This window comes from Symphalangus syndactylus, chromosome 21, assembly GCF_028878055.3.
Source record: "Symphalangus syndactylus isolate Jambi chromosome 21, NHGRI_mSymSyn1-v2.1_pri, whole genome shotgun sequence".
NCBI classification, from domain to species: domain Eukaryota; kingdom Metazoa; phylum Chordata; class Mammalia; order Primates; family Hylobatidae; genus Symphalangus; species Symphalangus syndactylus.
Window position 1 is genome coordinate 82,182,981 of NC_072443.2, and position 20,905 is coordinate 82,203,885.

General features: G+C 39.0%; 1 protein-coding gene across 3 annotated transcripts in view; it reads right to left on the reverse strand.

Moving 5' to 3' along the window:
• Positions 1-20,905, reverse strand: part of PTPRG (protein tyrosine phosphatase receptor type G) — a 751,407-nt gene that overhangs the window by 53,829 nt on the left and 676,673 nt on the right. For 2 of the 3 annotated variants that reach the window (XM_055259569.2, XM_063630795.1), the window contains exons 14-15: positions 20,052-20,138; positions 7,504-7,595 (exon numbers count right to left, since the gene is read on the reverse strand). In XM_055259569.2, coding sequence (XP_055115544.1) covers positions 7,504-7,595; positions 20,052-20,138 — 179 coding nt within the window. The remainder of the gene's footprint in view (positions 1-7,503; positions 7,596-20,051; positions 20,139-20,905) is intronic. The other variant, XM_063630796.1, reaches the window with a different exon arrangement.

Genomic DNA, 20,905 nt, shown 5'->3' on the forward strand with positions numbered 1-20,905 from the left:
TATTTTTTGTAGAGATGGAGTCTTGCTATGTTGCCCAGGCTGGTCTTGAACTCCTAGCCTCAAGCAATCCTTCCACCTCAGCCTCCTGTGTAGCTGGGACTACAGGCCCACGTCACCATACCTGGCTTATATTTTTTGTAGAGATGGGGGTCTCACTATGTTGTCCAGGCTAGTCTCAAACTCTTGGGCTCGAGTGATCGTCCTGCCTCTGCCTCCCAAAGCACTGAGATTATTATAGGCATGAGCCACTTTACTCAGCCACTATTTGTACTTACAAAATTTTCAGATACCAAAGGTTTAAACTAGGCAAAAGTGGGACCACTACCATTATCACTAAATCACCCGATTATAAAATGACTAATGCAGAGAACATGTACCTGAAGAGGTGGGCTTATTGTTATTAAATATTATTATTTACCCTTAAGTTCCCAGATTTTAGCTTTTTATGGTTAGAATTAGATTATGTACATAACTGGCCTTTTATTTTGTTCAATCCACAACAAAACCTTCTTATGTACTTTTGATGAAGTTTGAAATTAGGTTTGTAGGTACCAAAAGCAGAGCCTCAGAAGAGGGTGAACTGATGACAGCAACTTCTCCTGAGAAGAAAACACCAAAGCTGAGATAACACTGACCTCAAATGCAACACTGTAGGCAGTAAAGAACAATGGCATTCGAACATAAAGCTGTTTCCAAAATCTACAGTTAGGTATCTGCTGTACTTGCATCTTCAGAACTGTTAGAGGGAAATCACCAATACTTGATGCCTCTAACCTACTCATATATGCTAAATTTCCTTTCTCTTAATCTTAAGGCATAACAGATAAATAAAAAGAGAAGCAGCTTTCTTGCCCATAGTTTTTTATTTGATATTAGAAAGGAAAAGTGAGCAGCCAAAGCTGTCCCTGAACATACACCATACACCACAGGGAAGAGCTGCACAAAGGGCCCAGCCTTAGTACACTGCTCCTGGTAAGGCCATTAGCATGTAACTCAGTAAAACTGAGTATCTGTGATTCTTATCAGCCACCAGTGATGAGAGGCTTCCTGTGTATCAGGAAACCAGAGGCAATGGTATGAGTGGAAAAGCCAGAGCCAGACTGCGTGACTCCACTTCTCTGATTCCCTTTCCTCATCTGTAAAATGGGAATAACAGTACTTAATTCATAGAGTGTTATGAAAAGCAAACAAGATAACACAAGTACTTAGAAGAGTGCCTGGCATTTAGTAAACATTTCATAATTCATAGAGTGTTATGAAAAGCAAACAAGATAGCACAAGTACTTAGAAGAGTGCCTGGCATTTAGTAAACATTTCATATCTATGATTTATTGTTAGGTGCTACTTGCTTTACATGCACAACCCTATGTTCTAGGTGCTGTGATTAATCTAATTTTCTAGATGAGGAAACTGCCTAAAAGGGACCAAGGAGCTTGCCAAGGCTTCTGTCATTATCAAGTAATAGGGCCAGGCTGACTCCAAAACCTGGGTTCTTCCTTATTATATTACCTCCCTAGAGCTTATATTTAAAAGAAACTTTTCAGCAAAAAGGATTGAAATGATATTCTTTGGCTTTGAGGGTAAGCTTCAGTTACCTGGAAAATTCACACTGGTAGACTGGTCACCTTGATGATGCCAGGCAGATAAAGTGTTAACGGCATTTACCTTCCTGACAAGATGCTTAGCTGCTGCAGTTGATTGACTTAAGGTCTATTTAATAAAATATCCCTTCTTGCTTACTCTGGAAGTGTGTGGGTATTTATATAAATACCATTAACATTCCAGAGGTCCTTAAGTCACCCACTCTATGAGCAGTCCCTGTAAAGTTCATTTAACCCTTGGCAGATCTCTCAACCCTATCCCAAATTCCAACCAAATCTCCATGGGCAGAGAAAACATACAGAGCCCTAGCTTAGTACCTGGCTCAAATCAGTGCAGCTCAGACCTTACCCACCCCCTTCCTTCCACCCTGTTCCAACAACTGGCCTGTTAGCAGGTACTGTTAACTACACCTCTAGTGGATAGACCTCATTTTCAGGAATTCAGCCCCCTGCCCCTCCTGTCCGCCCTCTCAGTCTCTCAGAGGCCAAGTTCAGGCCTCTCAAGGTGTTTGGTAATTCCTTTGTGTCAACTTAGGAAGATAAAGCAAATATGAATTAAAAGGACATTATCAAGATTTCCTGAGTTAGGACATAACAAATAGATTTTTGTCTAAATCACGCTCTTAGGATGCATGGAGTGTTGTGGAGGTTGGAACATTTTATTTCCTGCCATAAAAAGAAATCTCTTTTCATTTATGACACAATGAAGTCAATAAAGAAAGGGCTTCATTATAGTCAAAAGACCAATGAATCTCCTTTGGAGATAATCTCTGTATAAATAAAATATGCCAACAAGGTTGGTTTAATCCCAAGGGTTTTAAACTGCATGTTTAAAACCCCTTTATATTCTGGCACCCTGCTGAAGCCAGTGACCTTCAAATTATTAAGATGTATTTTAACTGCTGGAAAGGCATGAATCATTTCTGAATTTCTAAGCTACTGGTTAGCAGCAACATTTTGTTTTGTAGTGCTCTTATTAGAAAGTTAGATTTTCTAATTTCCAGAGAAAAGCATTTGTAAGGACATTTGTGTCTGACAGTGTGCGTATTTAGGAGAGCCCCTTCAATATGCTCTATAACAGGTTAATTTCATGAGCTAAGTTCTGATTTCTAAAAGTTTATATATAATGAAAGTCTAAAAGAATAATATAATGTAGTGAATGCTTCATTAATAACTGTAATATTCGTTTGTTTTTTCAAAAGAATATTCCTGAGTCACTAGATTTTTATAAGTACCTGTCAATGTTAAGAATATTATGGATCTTAAAGACAGAATTTTGTGACCACTTCAGTATTTTAGAAGATGGAAAGCATATGAGGGGACTGACAGCTGGGTTACTGCATTCAATTATGCTTTATCCTCACACCTAAACAATGGGAAACCAGTAACCAGGGAACATTTTCTTTTGAAAAACCCTTAGTGAAATATATTGCGCCAAAACCCCTTTCACTCTCCTGCAGAAGTCACAGTTTAACTTATCTCTCCTGCTCCTACTTTTCCCATATGTCATGCATGGAACAGGCACTAACCATTCAAAATCTATCTGATAAAATAATTGATACTACCTTTATAGTGACTGGAAGCCAACCTCAAAAGCACTTCTTTCAAGCTAGATAAATACTCTTGCATTTTGAGTTTTTTCTAACATGGCTAATTAACCTCAGTCACCATATATATTCACAGTCTCTGTCTAGTATTTCCATATTTTGCATAAGTGTTAGGTGAGACCAGGGGGGAAAAAAAAAGTCTTCATTCTTAAAACACTGTCTTTGCTATACTAAATCAGAAGAACACACTGAATATCCTAAATTCCTGTTAGAATTAGTAAAATTGGTCATTCAAAATTCTTCAAAAACTCCTATAAATTGCTATCTCAAAGGGATGAGTATCAAAGGGTTAGCAAAGCTTTCCTTAATCATTTACCTATTTTATAATAGTTCCCAAATGTCAGTATAACTTACTGATTCCACGTATGCTTTGGGATTTAAAGATACAAGCTATTTATTTATGAATTTTAGCCACAGCAGAATCATCCAAAGTTGCTGAGCTAGTGTCTAAATTTGTTCAACATTCAACATGGCTGTGACTTGTTTCCTAAGTCATTTAAATCACACAGACCTGTTTTTGTGCAGGGAATGGATGTCTTGCTGAGTTGAGTCTTTCTCTCAGGAAGGAAGAGAATAAAAATAAGTAGAGAATAGAGATGAGAGGGGAAATTTTTTAATATGGGGAAAATGTCAACCCAAGAATTATGAAATTCCCTCCAGGAGGATGAAAGAGAATTTAATGGAAAACCAAATGGTCAGTGCTAGTGAGAGAAGTTAATGATCAATAACTCAGAAAAAACTAAAGAGAATATTCACATGTATTTGAAAATGCCTTGATTTAATGAAGCAATATCTAAATGAGGAGTCTGAAGTCTTGAGATATCAAAACTGTCACAGTCGTATGCCAAGAGGTGGCAGAGCCATTTATAAGCATCTGTGCTTTGAAGTCACAGAGATAATTCCAGTGTTAGCTCCACTGCTTAGCTCTGTAACCTTGGGCAAATTAAAAAAATGTCTCTGAACCTCAGTTTCTTCATCCAGAAAATGGGGGTGTCAACTGTACCTGTCTCTATAGGACTGTAGTGAAAATAAACGTAATATACCTTGTTGGTAAAGCTCAATAATTATTAGATAACAATTTTTTAAGAGGCTAACTGTAAAATAAGCTCTGGGAACACAGTGCATTGCATATTCCACAGTGATGACCCTGGAGCTCTATTTTTACAACAGCTTGGTACTAGAATTTTCAACTTCACCCTGCTGCACGTATTTTTAGCCAGTATAATGATTCAGTTTACTAGTTATGTTTGTTGTCTGCAAATATCTTAAAAAAAAATCAATTATAGAGAGTGAAGAGCCCAAGCGGTAAAATAATTTGATAAATCTGGGGTCCAGTATTATTGTTATTTAGGTTTTGAGCAGGGATAAAATATAACTGAGATTGAATGGGTAGAATAAATACTTCATAGGAGCTCTATAAATCTCATATTATTTTTAGAAATAAGAACAATTGGATAATTTCTAAGATAAATCATTTAAAATGATTCCATGGAGGTCTCCATTAAAGAAAAGTTGTGGTAAAAGCTTTAGTAGAGTGAAAATAACTCACAAGTTTGTTAAAAATTGAATTGTGTTTTTCTTACATGAGACACAGTTGTACTGCTATAACTAAAGAAGAAGAAATCCTAAAGAATAGAACAATTAATTGTTTAAAAAGTGCTGTGTGAATTAAAATATTTTCCAAATATAACTATTAAATAGGACTGTGGGGTTTTATTTACCAAGCTGAGAGATTGTGATCAAGCTGAAAGCTCTTTAAGGAAAGGTCATTTAGGGTAACTCTCAGTTAAGGGTGAAGTAAGTTCATTTGTTTAGGCATGCTCCTAGTAAGGCTATGTTAGCTATGAAGACCTGCAGATTAGCCTCACTCATCATTTCACTAGGTAAGCCCTTTAACATCACACTGCCTTACATTTAAAATAATTTCATTTTTACAAACGTGTTACAGCTTGTCAAGAATGCCTTGCCTTGCCATCTGAGGTACAACTGAATACATGGGCTTCTCATTCAGTGGAGAATGTGAAGCAATCTTCTTTTGATACAGTTATATTACTAGTGAGTGAGTATGAATTAGGAGAAACATATTTAAAAGGGGAAAAGACACATTTAAAGAAATGCCCCTGGGTTTTGAGTATTTAACTTCTTAATTAAATAGGTAACTGGGAATGAAACAGAAAACATTCAAAAGCAATTTCTGGTCTAATGTACCTACTCAAAGGTGTTGCAAAGCATATTTAGAGGATCCTAGTGAACTGAAAGTTCTAAAGCCTATATCAAAGAAGAATGATTCAAGGTAGGGCACACCTAGTGATGTAGTTCAGTGTCAGGGACACAATTTTAACATGAGAGTCATGCAAATGCTCTCTCTCCATGACTGCTGGGATTACCAGTACCATGATTTGGGAAGGAAAGTTGCAACAGCTTACACTTTCGGCCTAATGTATGGTTTCCAAAATGCTTTTACACATATCATCTACTGTGGTCTTGACAGTTACCTCAAAAGGCAAGGAGAATAGGCATCCTAATTAATTTACAGATTCTGGAAACTAAGGCCCAGAGAGGTTAAGGCACTGAACAAAGATTTCAGGGTGGACCTAGGTTTTCTGATTCCTAATCCAGTGGTAATAGAAAATAGAAATGGAAAAACAGCCCAGTAGTTTCACCATTTAACTCTTTAAAAATGGATTTCAGTTACACAGCTGCCAAACAACTGAGTCTGTCAGACAAATCAGGTCAGAGGGGAGAAAGGCTGCCAGGAATTTTCCAGTGGTCAACACATATTGTAGGTAAAGCAAGAGGAGAAAGTATATGCACACTATTGTGCAAATCCAGTAGATTCAATGAAACTACTTATTTCATGCTGATGAAGACTGATGATTCCTGTCTGCCTTCTCTCCTCTCAAAGGAAAAGTAGTTTCCTTCAGCAAAGATAAAGGGGCAGGGTTAGTGGAGAACACACAGTAACACAAAACTTATCCTATCTTTATGGGAATTAGTTTAGCAGCCACAAAATACTCCAACAGGAACTTAATCAAAGACTTTCTGTTAATCTTCTTGTTTCTGTGTGACAAGTTTTAGTGAGAAAAGCTGACTAGAATGTACAAGACATGGACAATCCCAGTAATATCTAATGACTTAGCAATATACAGACACATTACAGGGCAATTCAGTCCACAACCATAACCACACGTAGTGACAATCCGCAAACAATAGAAACATTTCTCCATGGTACCCAAAGAATGACTGTACCTCTGAGTTTCACAGCCAAGACCTTTTTAGAACTTTAAGGAAATTTTTCTAACGTTCATTCATTTAAGTATTTAAAGAATACCTACTATGTGCCAAGAATTATTTTAGCACTGAAGATACAGCCACTTGCCCTTATAAAGCTCTCATTTTAGTGGGAAGAGAGCAAACAAAAAAGTAAAATAAACAGCACATTAGTTGGAGGAAAGCATTATGGAGAATAGGGCAGATCAGCAGGATGGGGGAGCTTCAGGCGTGGAGGAGGGGTGGCATTATAATCAAAGTGATGCTTCTGTTTGCAAAAGAGTAATGTCAAGAGGATAGATGTATCTGAAATATCTGAAGATACGTATTTGGAAGCAAATAATGAAACCAGGACGTAGAAAGTTAAAATCTGGCAAAGAAGAAGGGATGCCAAATAAAAATGGTGGGTGAGATCTTCAAATCCCACATCCTATTACACCTAACCCACTGCTGAACTTCTAAATGCCTATGGCATTTGCTAGGATTCACTACAGTGTGCACTCCACCATTCCCTACCCCAACACTAACCAAGTGCTTTATCTTCTTACCAGAAGAAAAGTGAAATATCCACCAGACCGGTAATGTATCCCTCTATTTCCACACAACCATCATAAGAACCAAAACTTTGAATATTAAGATACATGATTTTCAGAGGAAAGAATCTTACAAAAATATCACCTTTAAAAAAATGTGTCACAAATTGTGATTTAAAAATATAAGCACAAATTGCCTATGCAAATGAAATTTAGTCCAAGTAGATACTAAGAATGTTTTTGTACGGTTTTTCCCTTTTTTCTACTGTACTTCCCTTTCCTGCATATGACTGTATACTACATTAACTCAGTTATTTGTTCCTCTTTGCAGATAGGTAAAGGAGTATTCATTAAATTACTGTCAGTTAAGGATATCTTATACTGGGCAAGCTTTAAAAGGCTATAAAATATTTTGTTGTTTTATCACATAAAACTGAGAATAAAAGAGAAAAACAATTAGCCCATTGGAAGTAAGAGCAGTGTCTTACTTACCCGGAATAGGAATAATAGGAATACTTTCATTAGGGACCACTCGAGGTGAACTGCTGTCTTCCACATAGAAATGAGCAGTCTGAAAACATTTTCTGTGTAGAAAAGAGAAAAACATGTCAATAATAGAATATACTTTATCTGAGTTCATCTTCTTTTAATTCTTATTTTGCAGATCTTCCCAGCTTTAAACATCACACAGCACTGAGGGTAAACTCATGTAAAAGTAACAAGATACAAGGACAACATTCAGCCTGTTGGAAGGGCCCCAAATTGCTAAAGAATATCCTTTTTTTTTTTTTATCATCACTGCATCCAACCTGATAGTTCAAAGGGAAAGGCTTAGTATTTAACTACTCAAATACGTGAAAACATGGTAGAGAGTAAACCTACCACACAGACCGCTAGGGTTATCTCACAATATTTCTAAATTTGGTATGTTACAGAGGAATAAATTGCTATTCTAAATCCCCAGCACCAAGTTCAAAACCACACCTTGTATCCGCTTCCAATATCGTCATCAAACAGCCCAAGTACACAATAGCACCACATTGTTCATGCTTAGCAAAGGCCCCCAAAGCCTCAGACAGCTCTTTAAAGGGGTCAGAGGGCTTCAGGAAGGCAAGCACTCAGAATCACGAGGCCCTTGCCAGACAACATCTGAGACAAGGTCTTGAAGCCTTTAAGTGTCATCTGCTTGTTTTTTTTTTTTTTTTTTTTTTTTTTTTTTTTACCTGTATTTCAAGCAAAGCAGAGAGCACACACTGGTCATCATAGGACAGGCAATGAAGAGAAAAGCCATCAGCAGCTCACTCAGCCTCTGTCTCCGATGCTGGCTGGCCCTCAGCTTTCCTGCATCCACGTCACTGCTCATTGCGGCCCTAATGAGCTGCCGGAAGCACAGGCTGAATATTTAATGAAGCTGCTCAGCGTGAATGGCTATTGTGACCAGAGAAGGGTCCCTGTTCATTTGGCAGAGGGGCTTTACAATAGCTGGCCCTACTGCTGGGTCTTTTAGCCAAGCAGGCGGCATCCTTCTGGTGCACAGTGTCACTGGGATCTGTCCTCCTCCTCTGGCATCGCACACCAAACAACATTTACACACATTACAGCTTTGCTTTTTCTGGGGCCCGTATTCCAACTACCAGATAAGTCAACTTTTCTTCACAGTTGTCTTTGCTCAATCTAATCAAAAATATCCTGGGATGATTCCACTGGGCATACCCTGTTTCTGTGAGGCCAAAGAAGGGGCTAGGGTTGGGAAGGTTAGAGAAAAATCAAGAAAATACAAAAAACAAGATCTCCGTGGGAGTGAAGAGACCACAGAGTTACAAAGATGTTTCCATCTCAGCTTTTATACAGGCTATTATAACTACACGCAATCAGAAATGATCACATGTCATAGTGTGAAGCGCTGTTCTTTAAGCAGTGCCTGTTTTCAGATGGAAAGTAGCTCTAAGCAGTTTCCATTTGGATAGTGCTCTAGAATCAATCTAGACTGCTGCTCCATAGCATTAGGAGATTTTGAACGTCAGTTACCACAACTGTTGACACATGCCTCCCAGGACTACTCTAATAGAGCACTGAAGAAAAATGAGTGTGTTTTTTTTTCCTATGAATTGCTCAGCATTTATAATATAAATAATAAAACAAGTTTTCATCACTCTTTGCTTAGCTGCCTTTACCTAAATTTGTGAAGAACATAAGTTAGTGAGACTTAAGCTACATGGATATGAAATGCACATAATATTATAGGGCTCTGGTACTAACCAAATCTTCTGAATGTAAAGCAATGGAAATCTATGTAAAAAAAATTATTTTGATGTTTGAGATAACTTCCTTCTCTCTCTAAATTAGTTATTAAGTTTTCTACTCTTGGATTCCTTCCTCTCCTCCCCCACGTTCCCCAATTTGCACAGATTTCCAGAATGTAACATTAAAGTTAAAACACAGGTTATGGACTTCACAAATGAATGAAAGCCTTAACCGTCCAGTATCATAGCCAAGGAAAACCTGCTTTTGTTGAGTTAGAGGACAGCTATTCAACTACTTAATAGCCCAAATAAGTGCTCTAAGTCACTAAGATGAATGGGATGCAATTTACTGGGTTAGACTTTAACTTGTAAAAAACAAATGCATGCAAGAAGTAACTTTGATTTTAAGACTATAATTATTATGGCTATTAGACTTCTAAAATGTAAAGCTATTAGTAAATAGAATTGTTACTGGCCAAGTTAAAGTGACTTGGAAAGGATATATATACTATATTGTAGATTTTTTTTTCCCTACAAGACAGGCAGACAGTTTAGCCAGTCTCTCAGTTATATGTGGAACTGCAGGCTCCACATTATCTTTGAAAAAAGCAGTGTGTACTGAAGCAAATCACACTCTAGTGCCCCATGTGCTGCTGTTTATAATGGATTTTCCCTGGAGCAAAATAACTCCATGATTGCCAGAGAAAAGCACACGACTGGGGATAAGGATCAGAAACCCGGGAGACAAAGCTCCGCATCTGTACCTTGCTGCACATCATGCACTTGCCTCCCACACAAATATATGGGTGGGAAACTAACTACAGAACTTTGTGGGGAATGTCTTCCCGTAGAATAAAGATTTCAATGGATTTGGCAAATGTTTATTCAGCACCCACTGCACAGCATCAAGTATGCAGACAACACATTCCCGCCGCTGTCTGCAATCCTTAAAACTACTTCCTTAAGCCTGGCTAAGCACTGGAGTAATTGATAAAGTATTATATAAGCAACAGATGATCTTTGCAGAAAAATTAGGCAACACGAATGAAAAGAAAAAAATCAATTAAAAACACCCAAAATCTTCCTCCGAGTGATGATCACTATGAATATTTTGAGGTCTATCCCTGTATACTTCTCCTCATTTATTGACTATTCCTTGATCATCTGCAGTGAGGAGGTGGGAGCACAATGATAAACAAGACACACAAGGCACCTACCCTCCTAGTATTTATGTCTTCATGGGGAAAAATCCACAACAAGCAAACAAATTGCTTCAAATAGTCAAGAGCAATGAAGAAAATAAGAATGATGTGGTGGTAAATGAAGTCGGCTGAAGGAAGGGACTTCACTGAGGAGGTGGCATTTGAGCTGAGGCCTGATTAAGGAGGTCTAACCCTGTGAAACTCTGGAGGAAGACCATTTTAGGCAAGTCAAGCAGTTAGTTGAAGAGCCTTGGAGCAGAGGGAGTTTGGCGCATTTTAGGAAACTGGAAGGAAGCCAGAGGCAAGGGAAAGGCTGTGGAAAGCAAGGTTGGAGAGGCAGGCCAGAGGCAGATCATGCAGGATCCAGCAGACCAAAGAACCTTCATTGGTGTCTAGGAGCAGGGGAAAGTCAATGAAAGGCTTTAATCCATGGAGAGGCACCGTCTGATTTGCTTCTTTCAGAAAGCTCATTTTGGCTGCTACATGATGAATGGATTAGAGGGCAGCAGAAATGGAACAAGGAGATCAATCTGTGGGCTATTATTATAATCTCACCCAAATATAGACAGATGGGCTGTTTTCCTTTTTTTTTTTTCTGGGTGTTGGGGGAGTATGTATTTTATTTTATTTTGAGATGGAGTCTCGCTCTGTCATCCAGGCTGGAGTGCAGTGGCGCGATCTCAGCTCACTGCAACCTCCGCCTCCCAGGTTCAGGCGATTCTCACACCTCTCGTGCCTCAGCCTCCTGAGTAGCTGGGGGAGTTTTATTTTTAAAAAATGAAATGAGATCATTCTATATGCATCTCTCCTTGACAACAAATATAGACTGGCATCCTCTTTATTAATGTTTGCTTAATCTTCCATTTCATGGAGGCATTACGATGCTGGTATTTAATTTATTCCTTTAATAACTATCTATTGGGGGTCTACTCTGGGCCAGGTACTGATGAAGGTGGTCAGTCTGTTGTCAGCTTTTCATGATCCTTAACAATATGAAGATGGTCCCTTTGCATGTACAAATTCCACACTGTGTTTAATATCTAAGAAAAGCAGCTGCGTATCACATGACATTGTATTTTAACTTGCTCATTTCAGGGAATTTCCATGAGAAATTATGTTTCTTGACCTTCAGAGGTATCCAGGAATAAAAAAAGCAAAAGCAGGGATTTTGGAGAAAAGGAAAGAAAAACACAAGTTTTAATGCCTCTAAACCTCTGAACTGTGATCTACTTAAGGAGGCAGTATTATCTCTAATTTTGAGCTCAGGGGAATGGAGATAGAATTTCTCAAAGCGCTACCCAGACACGGTGACTCACGCCTGTAATCCCAGCACTTTGGGAGGCTGAGGTGGGTGGATCACGAGTTTGAGACCAGCCTGGCCAAGATGGTGAAACCCCGTCTGTACTAAAAATACAAAAGTTAGCCAGGTGTGGTGGCATGTGCCTGTAGTCCAGCTACTCGGGAGACTGAGGCAGAAGAAACGTTGGAACCTGGGAGGCGGAGGTTGCAGTGAGCCGAGATCACACCACTGCACTCCAGCCTGGGCAACAGAGCGAGACTTGGTCTCAAAAAAAAAAAAAAGTATTTCTCAAAGTGCTTATGTGTGTCACTGAGCATGCAATTTCAATTTTCTATCTAGGTCTAATTCTCTTTCAACCAACTTACCCTTACAGACCCTCCCTGAATGAATCAGATTTCTAGGATCACAAAGAACCATTTTCCAAAATTATAATTTCTCTTCACTAAACATTTGTATATGTAAGTACTCTAAAAAGGGAAATCAATGAAATAGATCATGTTTGTAATGAAAAAGTATATTTACAGATTTAACTACAAAATATAATCCAATGATTCCCCACCATATATTTCACGTTTCCACCTCTGCCCTTTTACTTCCCATCCCCTCCCCAACCCCTGGGTGCTGTCTGTGCCCTTTAAGAAACTGAGGCCAGGTAACATTATTTTCACTGACTCTGACAGGCCTAGTAATGACCCGAATTAGTTATCTTCTACTTCCCCCTATTGTACATTTGCAGCATATATCTTTCTGACACTTTAAGTTCTCTGATTTAGGTATGCCTTAATTTTGGAGGGCCCTGAACAGTCAGTCAGTCTGTCTCTCAGTCTCTCTCTCTCTCTTATCAGTAAAGTATCAGTCACATGGTGGTTATTAACAAGGAGTGCATAGCTCTTTGGCTTAGGGAGCTTTTAGAATACCCAGGCAGGGTAAGCCCCATTCATGATGATTCTAACAGAGCAGGTGCAGAGTGGGGTATATATAGCTCTGTGTATTGTGAAGACTCCCTCTAGGGATTCTGGTATGTACTGTGTCCAACTATGAACCACTGTGAGAAAGGGAAAATCGTTCCTGAGAATCCACCCTTGTGGACTGCTATACTTGTCTGGTAGGAAAATTAATTTCGGTTTCTATGAAGGCATTGAAGTTGTCAATATTTATTTCAATATTATTAATAATAATGATGTTCCGACATCTTGAATTCCAAGTTTCCTGCCACTTAAACAAACTGGAAAACCACTGTTTTAGATGGCTTTCTAAAGCCCACCCCCATCAACAAGATACCCAAGATAGAGGGACTTATGTGAAACATTCACTGAATGCTCCCAGATGGGTACAAGAAAGAGCTCAGTTTGCACAAGTTATTTCCTCAGTTCAAACTCAGTGGGTATGTGAGACAGAATGAAAGTGAAACGGGAGATGTGAATCTGTTGGTCCCTAAGTTGGTCCCGTTTCTCATACGCCTCTCACAGAGTAAGCATTTTGCTGCACTGAATAAGCGTCCCTGTTCAAAAGAATGCACTTTTCTTACAGCATAGCCCTAAATGCTACCCAAGTGCTTCTGGTGCTTGACCAAAGATGACTAACATATTAGATCTACGCACATTTCTATAGAAAGTTTCAAGTAGCAGAGTGGAAGCAAGCTTCCTATGTTACTCTCCATTCATTCATCCCTTTTTAGAAAACCAAACATGGGCTCATATATCTTCAAAAGATTTCTAAGAAAGGTTTGATTGGAAGTCCAGAGGATAATGTGTGATAGTAGCTGATCAAATCTGTAGGGTGTCTGGTTAGCAGTTTTCTGGGTTTCAAGCCCACAACCCACACCTGTGGTCCAGATCTGTACAGTGTCTGAAGCCCTGATGGTAGGAATGTGCAAGTATGCATGGCTTCTTAAAAGCCCACATGGGACACATGAAGCTTATGATTAGGAATATTTTCTCTTGGACTGAAATTTCTAAAAATAACCTTCCATGCTTTCAAATAAGGGAGATATTTTAAGGATAAAGACCTCTTTAAAAATTAAAGTCTACTTGGGAAAACAGAGCACACACAACATGCAGAGTACATCTTTTAGTCAGGATGTGAAACACATCGGCCAGTATCAGCTGTCAACGTCAAGTCCCTGAGCTCCCTGCTGAAAAATATACACTGCCAGCACATGACAGGTTCCAGTATGTTTAATTGGCCTTCTTGACTAATGAAACACACACACGCCCAGCTGCTCTGACAGTCCTTTGGAAGTATTAATAAAATTCCAGTTATAGAGACTTACTACCCAAACAAAATGTAGCAAAATAACCAAAACAAACAAAAAAAATCTCTAGACTTCTGACCCCCCATTTCCACCCAGGAATTTGATATATTCTTAAGGAAGAATATCCAGAATGACCAAATTTCTGCGTAAAGGCCTTTTCTTCTGTGGCTTCTGTTTTTCTGGGAACCTGTTTAGATAACCTCTGATATGAGCTAACGATTTTCTTATATCTCTTTCTGCCCTTCTGACAAGAACCTGGAAATAATTTAGTGACCAATATTTTTCAGAAGCAAAGTGCTGAACTTGAGTGCAGAAAGACTGAACATTAGAAATGTCTGGAATTCCACATAACACTGCTGTATTAAAAAACAAACAAACAAACCTCCTTAAAAGGCAGGTCTCCAAACCTGCTTATAGGAAAAAGGGGTTTCTGAGGTCTACAGACATCTGGGTCAACGTGTACACCCACTTTGAGAAGCTTGGGATGTCACATTGTTCTCATCCCGGGTCCTCCGCTTACTACAACACTGCCCTGAACAACACCATGACTACTGGACATGGGCAGGGTGGAGGACCACGATGTGGCCTCCAGACTCGTATGAAAACCCGGAATCATGAACTAACTGATTGCTGGTATATAGGAATTAGAAACCAAGTCACTGTCTTCAAATTAAACTCAATGGCTCTATAATCACATCAGGGTGACAAAGAGTTTATTAGCAGTGTGTAGCTCAAAATTCTAATTGCAGACTAGAGAGGGCAGTTAGCTGAGCTGCTGCTGAATATTAATTATATAATCTTAACTGATTTACACACTGCCCTCATTTAAATTTACAGTGGCATACCCGCTAATAATCCCATTTATTTTCATGCTGTCAAGAAAAGAAATCGCATTAATATTTACTTTTGTAAACGGATCTGTTGTAGTAAACCCTGCATGAATAACAGCCACTTACAAATAGAAAGTTGAAAATGTTCACATGCCTTCAAGGAAGATGATTGAGAGCTGTATTAAAAAGGCATGGGTTGATTTATTAGGGCAAAATGTTTCGAGAAATTGAAGTGACAAATACAACAATAAAAGAAAAAGGCTGTAGGCGTTGTTGGGCTTTTCCTCAAAGAGGAGTGTCTGAAATAACTCCGGGATTCCACTTGGAAAGGAGCCCAATGTAAGTTCTAAGTTGAGATTTTTCATATACAACAACTCACTTGCTGTTAAGTTTCCTTTATGGCATGTTAAATGATTCAGTTTATAAAACTCAGTTTACACTTGTAGTATCTCTTCCGGAAGGGATCTTCTCAAAAGAAAAACTCAAACCAAAATATGTTTCTAGTGGCTATATTTTCCAAATCATAAAAGGGGGCGTGAGATTTGACAAATGTCAATGTGCTTTGGGGGATAATCAAATGGCAAGTTTCACATGAAGGCTGTGGAAGTCCCAGGGCATATGGCTGTCATACCTTAGATAAGCAGGGCTTAACAGATATGAGGAGAGAGAAAGGGAAAAGGGAAGAAAAAAGAGAACACAATCATGCAATGATGGATGGGGTGTGAAAGAGGAAACAGATACGAAAACGAGGAGAGAATGTTTCAAAAATATTTTGGATTTCACATGAATAGGAGAGATGGCCTAGTCGACTTTTGGTACAGTCAGAAGTGACAAAAATCTGATTCCCATAGTGAGAATTTTATTGGATGATTCAAATTGCCTGCAATTAACATCTTTAGGAAGGTGGGAGAAAATGATAAATTATAGGCACAAAAGTGGTCTCAAAACTATATTCTCTTAGCTAGACATTAAGTTTGCCAAGAAATCCTTGCAGATACCTAGTTCTGACTGAAGTACTGGTAATACTTTCCAGGAGATAAGAGAGAAAAGGTCTCTTCAGAAACCACATTTTGAAGAGACCATGACAGTTCTTATATTATAGCTGGCTTTGAGAAAGTGAGCCCTGGACAGTACTTCCCAAGGCTTCCAGCTATTACCCAGAAAAGAAGGCTTGAAGTCAGGGACTTTAAGGTGGCTGTCTCACCCTTCAGACCCTAGACTGGAATATTCTGAACATCTGGACTGAGGCTTGAGGGGCTCTCCACCTCATTTGCCACAGTTTTAAGGCACTGACACAATATCCCACTGATTTTGGAAGGTTAATGGTGATGTGATAGTCCAACTCATTTTGGGGAGGAGGTAAGAAATGAAATTCACATTTTATTTACTGCACATATTTTTCAGTATTTATAATCTAAAATGTCTGGGTAAAAGCCTTTTGGCAACTCCTTATTTTGCTAATATACTGATTGACTGTATTTTGCTGTGAGTGATATTTTAAGGATCTAAGAAGGTATTATATGCCTCTTCACTAAGCCCCAGATTGCAGAATTTTTTTAAAATACTTGAGACCATCTGGGGGGGGAAAAAAGTAGATTCAGACATTACACGATCAACCAGGTTAAATTCCAAATGAATTTACTATTAAAATTTGAAACCATAAAAGTAATTTTAAAAAAGAATAACCTCAGAATGGAGAGACTTTTAAAAGAAAACTCAAAATCTAGAAAGCAAAGCAGAAAATATAGATAAATCTGATTATATAAACATCAAAGAAGAACCATAAATACAGTTAAGAAGTAAACTATGAATTGGGAAAAAATATTTGCAAACCATATTGCTACCAAGGGATTATCTCTCTTCATTATAAAAAGACCAATAACTCAAAGAAAAAATAAGCAAAAGATATAAACAGTTTACAGAAAAACAAATGGTTCAATCCCACTTATAGTAAGAGATAATACATTAAAACCACACCGAGACACCGTTTCTTTTTCACCTATGAGGTTAGTAAAAAGGCCAAAGTTTGACAATGCAGTGTGCTGGGTTGGCTGTAGGGAAATAGGCATGCTCATAGACTGCAGAGAGAAGCCCACCTTGGTACCCCATTATGGAGGGCAATTTGGCACCATACATGCACACATGTACCCTGGGATACAGCCAATAAATTTTCCTCTGAAAATTTTCCTGCAGACATGCTTATCCACTTGCAAAGTGACACATAAACTTATTAATCACACGATTGTTTGTAATAACAAAAGACGGAGAACAATCAAAATGACAGCCACAGGGGATAGGTTAATTAAATCATGACACATCTATACAAAGGAATACCATGCTTCTGTGTAAAAGAATGAGGAAATTATATAGGGATAGGGAAAACCTGTGTTAAGTGAGAATAGCAAGGCACATGATCGCATATGCTGTATTCCATTGTGTACAAGGGGATAAAAGGATATTCATTATTTGCTTATATATGTGTAACAATCCCTGGAAGAATACACAACAAACTAGCAATAGGGGCTACCTATTTGTGAGGAGGTAGGGAGCAGGGTGGGTGAGTGATGGGACGGTAATTTAGTGGTGCATATAATTTTAAACTTTTTGATTTTGAATCATGTCAAGTATTACCTACTCAAAACTTAAATCAGCTTTATTAAAACATTAAATACTTGGGTCTGATCTTCAGTGTTTTTTTCTTCTCCTTTCTGGGAGGATAATCACCTCTCACAGCTGTTGTCCTGCTTTTAGCAATTCTCTGTGCAACGCGTCTTAGTGGCACAGTCTCCTTCCTTCCTGCTGTGGGACAGGGAGATGACAGGGGCAGAAGAGTAATGCCACATGAAGTTAATGTGTAGGAATTCTGTAACAGCTCTTGTAGCTGTTTGGAGGGTTGCAATTTAGCTATCACTGGGGGCTCTTCTTCTGATTCCTGGCCACATTTTAGGTGAAGATACAAGCCAGGAAAGAAAATGGGAGCGGACTGAAAAAGGCAAAGGTGAGAGAGAGCCTGGTTGAAGTGCTTGCATTCCAGCCTCCTGCAGAAGCCTGGCAGAGGTAGGCAGCACCCTGTCTTTCAAAACCCTTTCATAGAACAGCAGCAGGATGGACATGGGTCAGGAAAGGAGGCAGCGAAAGTGCCTGGGGAGAGAGCATAGGGAAGGAGAGGGGACAGTGGGCCAGAATGAGGAATTGTAATGTACAGCAGGGCGGCTGGCATACGGAAGAGCACAGACATGGCACCCCTGGAGTACAAGATCTATATCTGGCCCATATTGTTTTCATGGAGTACTTAGCATAGCACACGTAGCTGTGAGACGGGGTACCCGCTCAGGATTCATGCCGCTGCAGTGGAGTCCCAAGGCAGCCACTTAGGCAGGGTGCCCTAGCCAAGTGACAACTTCTCAGAGCCTGAATTTCCTCATCTTCTCCATGGGTTAATAAATATATTTCACACACTAAGCATTTTACATATACTACCCCCATTTAATCTTCACAACAACCTCATGAAAAGTTACTATCATTAGACTCATTTTCTAGATAAGGAAACTGAGGCCCTATGGACCCTTCCTAGTCGCAGGGCCAGGAAGTGGCAGAGCTGCAGTTAGAATACATATGTCCCTGAACCAAAGTCTGTCTTTTAAGCTGCTACACTATTTTAAAAAGTAAATGATATGATTCACAATCAGAGGGATTCTATAAATACCTGTAGTTTCACAAGATGGTTCCCAACTCCTAGACCTAGATGAAACTGATTGTGCTTCCCTCACTGAGCAGCAGAGAAGACACCAGAGAGACTGGGGCATCTCTGTTGGGATCTAAAATATATCTATAATGAGCCCACTGACATGTGGGGGTCGAAGTACATAAAAGAAATAGTCTGGCAGACTACATCATCACTTCTGGGGAGGACTTGAAATTGGATGTGCATTTATCTTTGTGATATTCATAAGGTGATGCTGGCTTTTTAAAGTGTTATAGTCAAAAACACAACATATTTATAATGGACTGGGTATGACAGTTAGGCTTTTAAGTGATGTCCAACGTCTTCCTCTCTTAAGATTAGTCTTTGAATCCAAAACTATACAGAGAAGTTTCTATTTCAGTTTCTGTCCTTAGTTTTGAAAATGTATTAGAAATTAAAGACATTAATAAGCAAAAAGTGATCACAGAATAATATAGTTACCAGTGTTAGCAGTTATTGCTTTCCCTACAAGGCCAAAATTACACAGTACAGTGTAAAAGAAAATAGATCATGTACTTTCTCATTAATCTGTCACAACTCCTAAACTATACCTTCTCAGATTTCATAGGTTTATCTAATTATAATAGTTGGATATCTAAAATTTCATCTCAGTAATCTCATTTACCCACAACCAACGGAGATGAATCATTCCATGTAAAAATTCTAACATAAATCCTATAAATTGGTTCATTAAAAGTAAAAAGGGACTGCTCCTGACATAATATGGATTAGTGAATTAGTCTAATTAGCAATTTAATATTAAAATATATTAATATTAAATACAGTTTGCCTAAGACAGGCCTTACAGAAATATTATCAAGAGACTCAAGTGTGGTGATTAAAACTGTACAATCATGAGTTCCAAACATTTATTATAAATCTTTCCAGGACAATAATTTTTCCAAGTATTCAAACTATCCAGAACTCATATGTGTTTCCTTTAAAAAAAAAAAAAAAAATTCACCATTCTTAAGGAAAAACACATAGTACATCCACGTTTGCTCACTTCACTCTCCCCTTCCTACTCTTCATCCCTAACTTATCTACAAATTTAGGTTTCTAAGAGGTATTTTTCACATAAGGCTATATGCATGCATTATATGTTTTTTTTTAAAGGTCAAAACCATGCAAGTATCTGAAAATTTGGAAAGAAAATGGATGCAACAGACATACAGACACACAAACATAGAGCACCCCCAGTACATACAAACCCAGAAACAAATAACACCCCCAAAACTGCAAAATAAAGCAAAGCAAGCACACACAGGACATACTTTAATTGGTACCAGCTACCCACAAGCTGAATTGATATTTGCAAGTCTTACTTTTGGGAATTCAGGTAAAGCAGTTGAGTTTCAGCACTGTGCCATCTACAAGACTTTAATCCCCATGGCAACAAAACAAAAATTTGGCAAGCCAGTCCCGGCCATCAAGACACCCCCCACTTAAGCTTGACCGCCCCTCACCTGCTCCCCTTCTCTCCTCTTTCCCCAGAAGAAGGCACTTCATGGAAACGTCTGGAAAAGCCCTTGGACTTTATTTTGTTACACCCTCTAAATGGACAAAAAACAAAAGAGAACAGGTGTAGAATACAGTATTTTCAATTGGCCACCAAGAGTTCCATACAAATGCCCTCCCCTCCCATCTAACACAGACAGACCCCGTCATCAGGCCTCATCTGTGACATTTTGAAAAGAGGATGCTTTTGCACAAAGGAGCTTATGAGGAGCTTTTATGCTGAGGTAAGAAATACCCAGTGGGAACTTTAGTCTTGTAAGTCATCTTTACATATTCACAGCCTCTATTAACCTGGTGTTAATGGAAGGTTAGGATATCACAAACACAGTGATGACCCTTGTCATTCATATGCCCACTCTTCCACCTTTTGACACACTGCCCTGGCACACAGAATGGCTTAAAACATCATTGGAGTAGGCCGGGCTGTAATCCCAGCACTTTGGGAGGCCGAGGTAGGCGGATCACGAGGTCAGGAGATCGAGACCACGGTGAAACCCCGTCTCTACTAAAAACACAAAAAATTAGCCGGGCATGGTGGCGGGCGCCTGTAGTCCCAGCTACTCGGAGAGGCTGAGGCAGGAGAATGGCATGAACCCGGGAGGCGGAGCTTGCAGTGAGCCGAGATCGCGCCACTGCACTCCAGCCTGGGCAACAGAGCAAGACTCCGTCTCCAAAAAAAAAAAAAAAAATCATTGGAGTAAAGTGAACTTGGAGATCATTTGGTCCTCCCTTCTGCCACAAATGTCTCTGAATTTGGTGCCATTAGACACATTTGGGGTTTTGTCTTTTACCCCATGCTTTC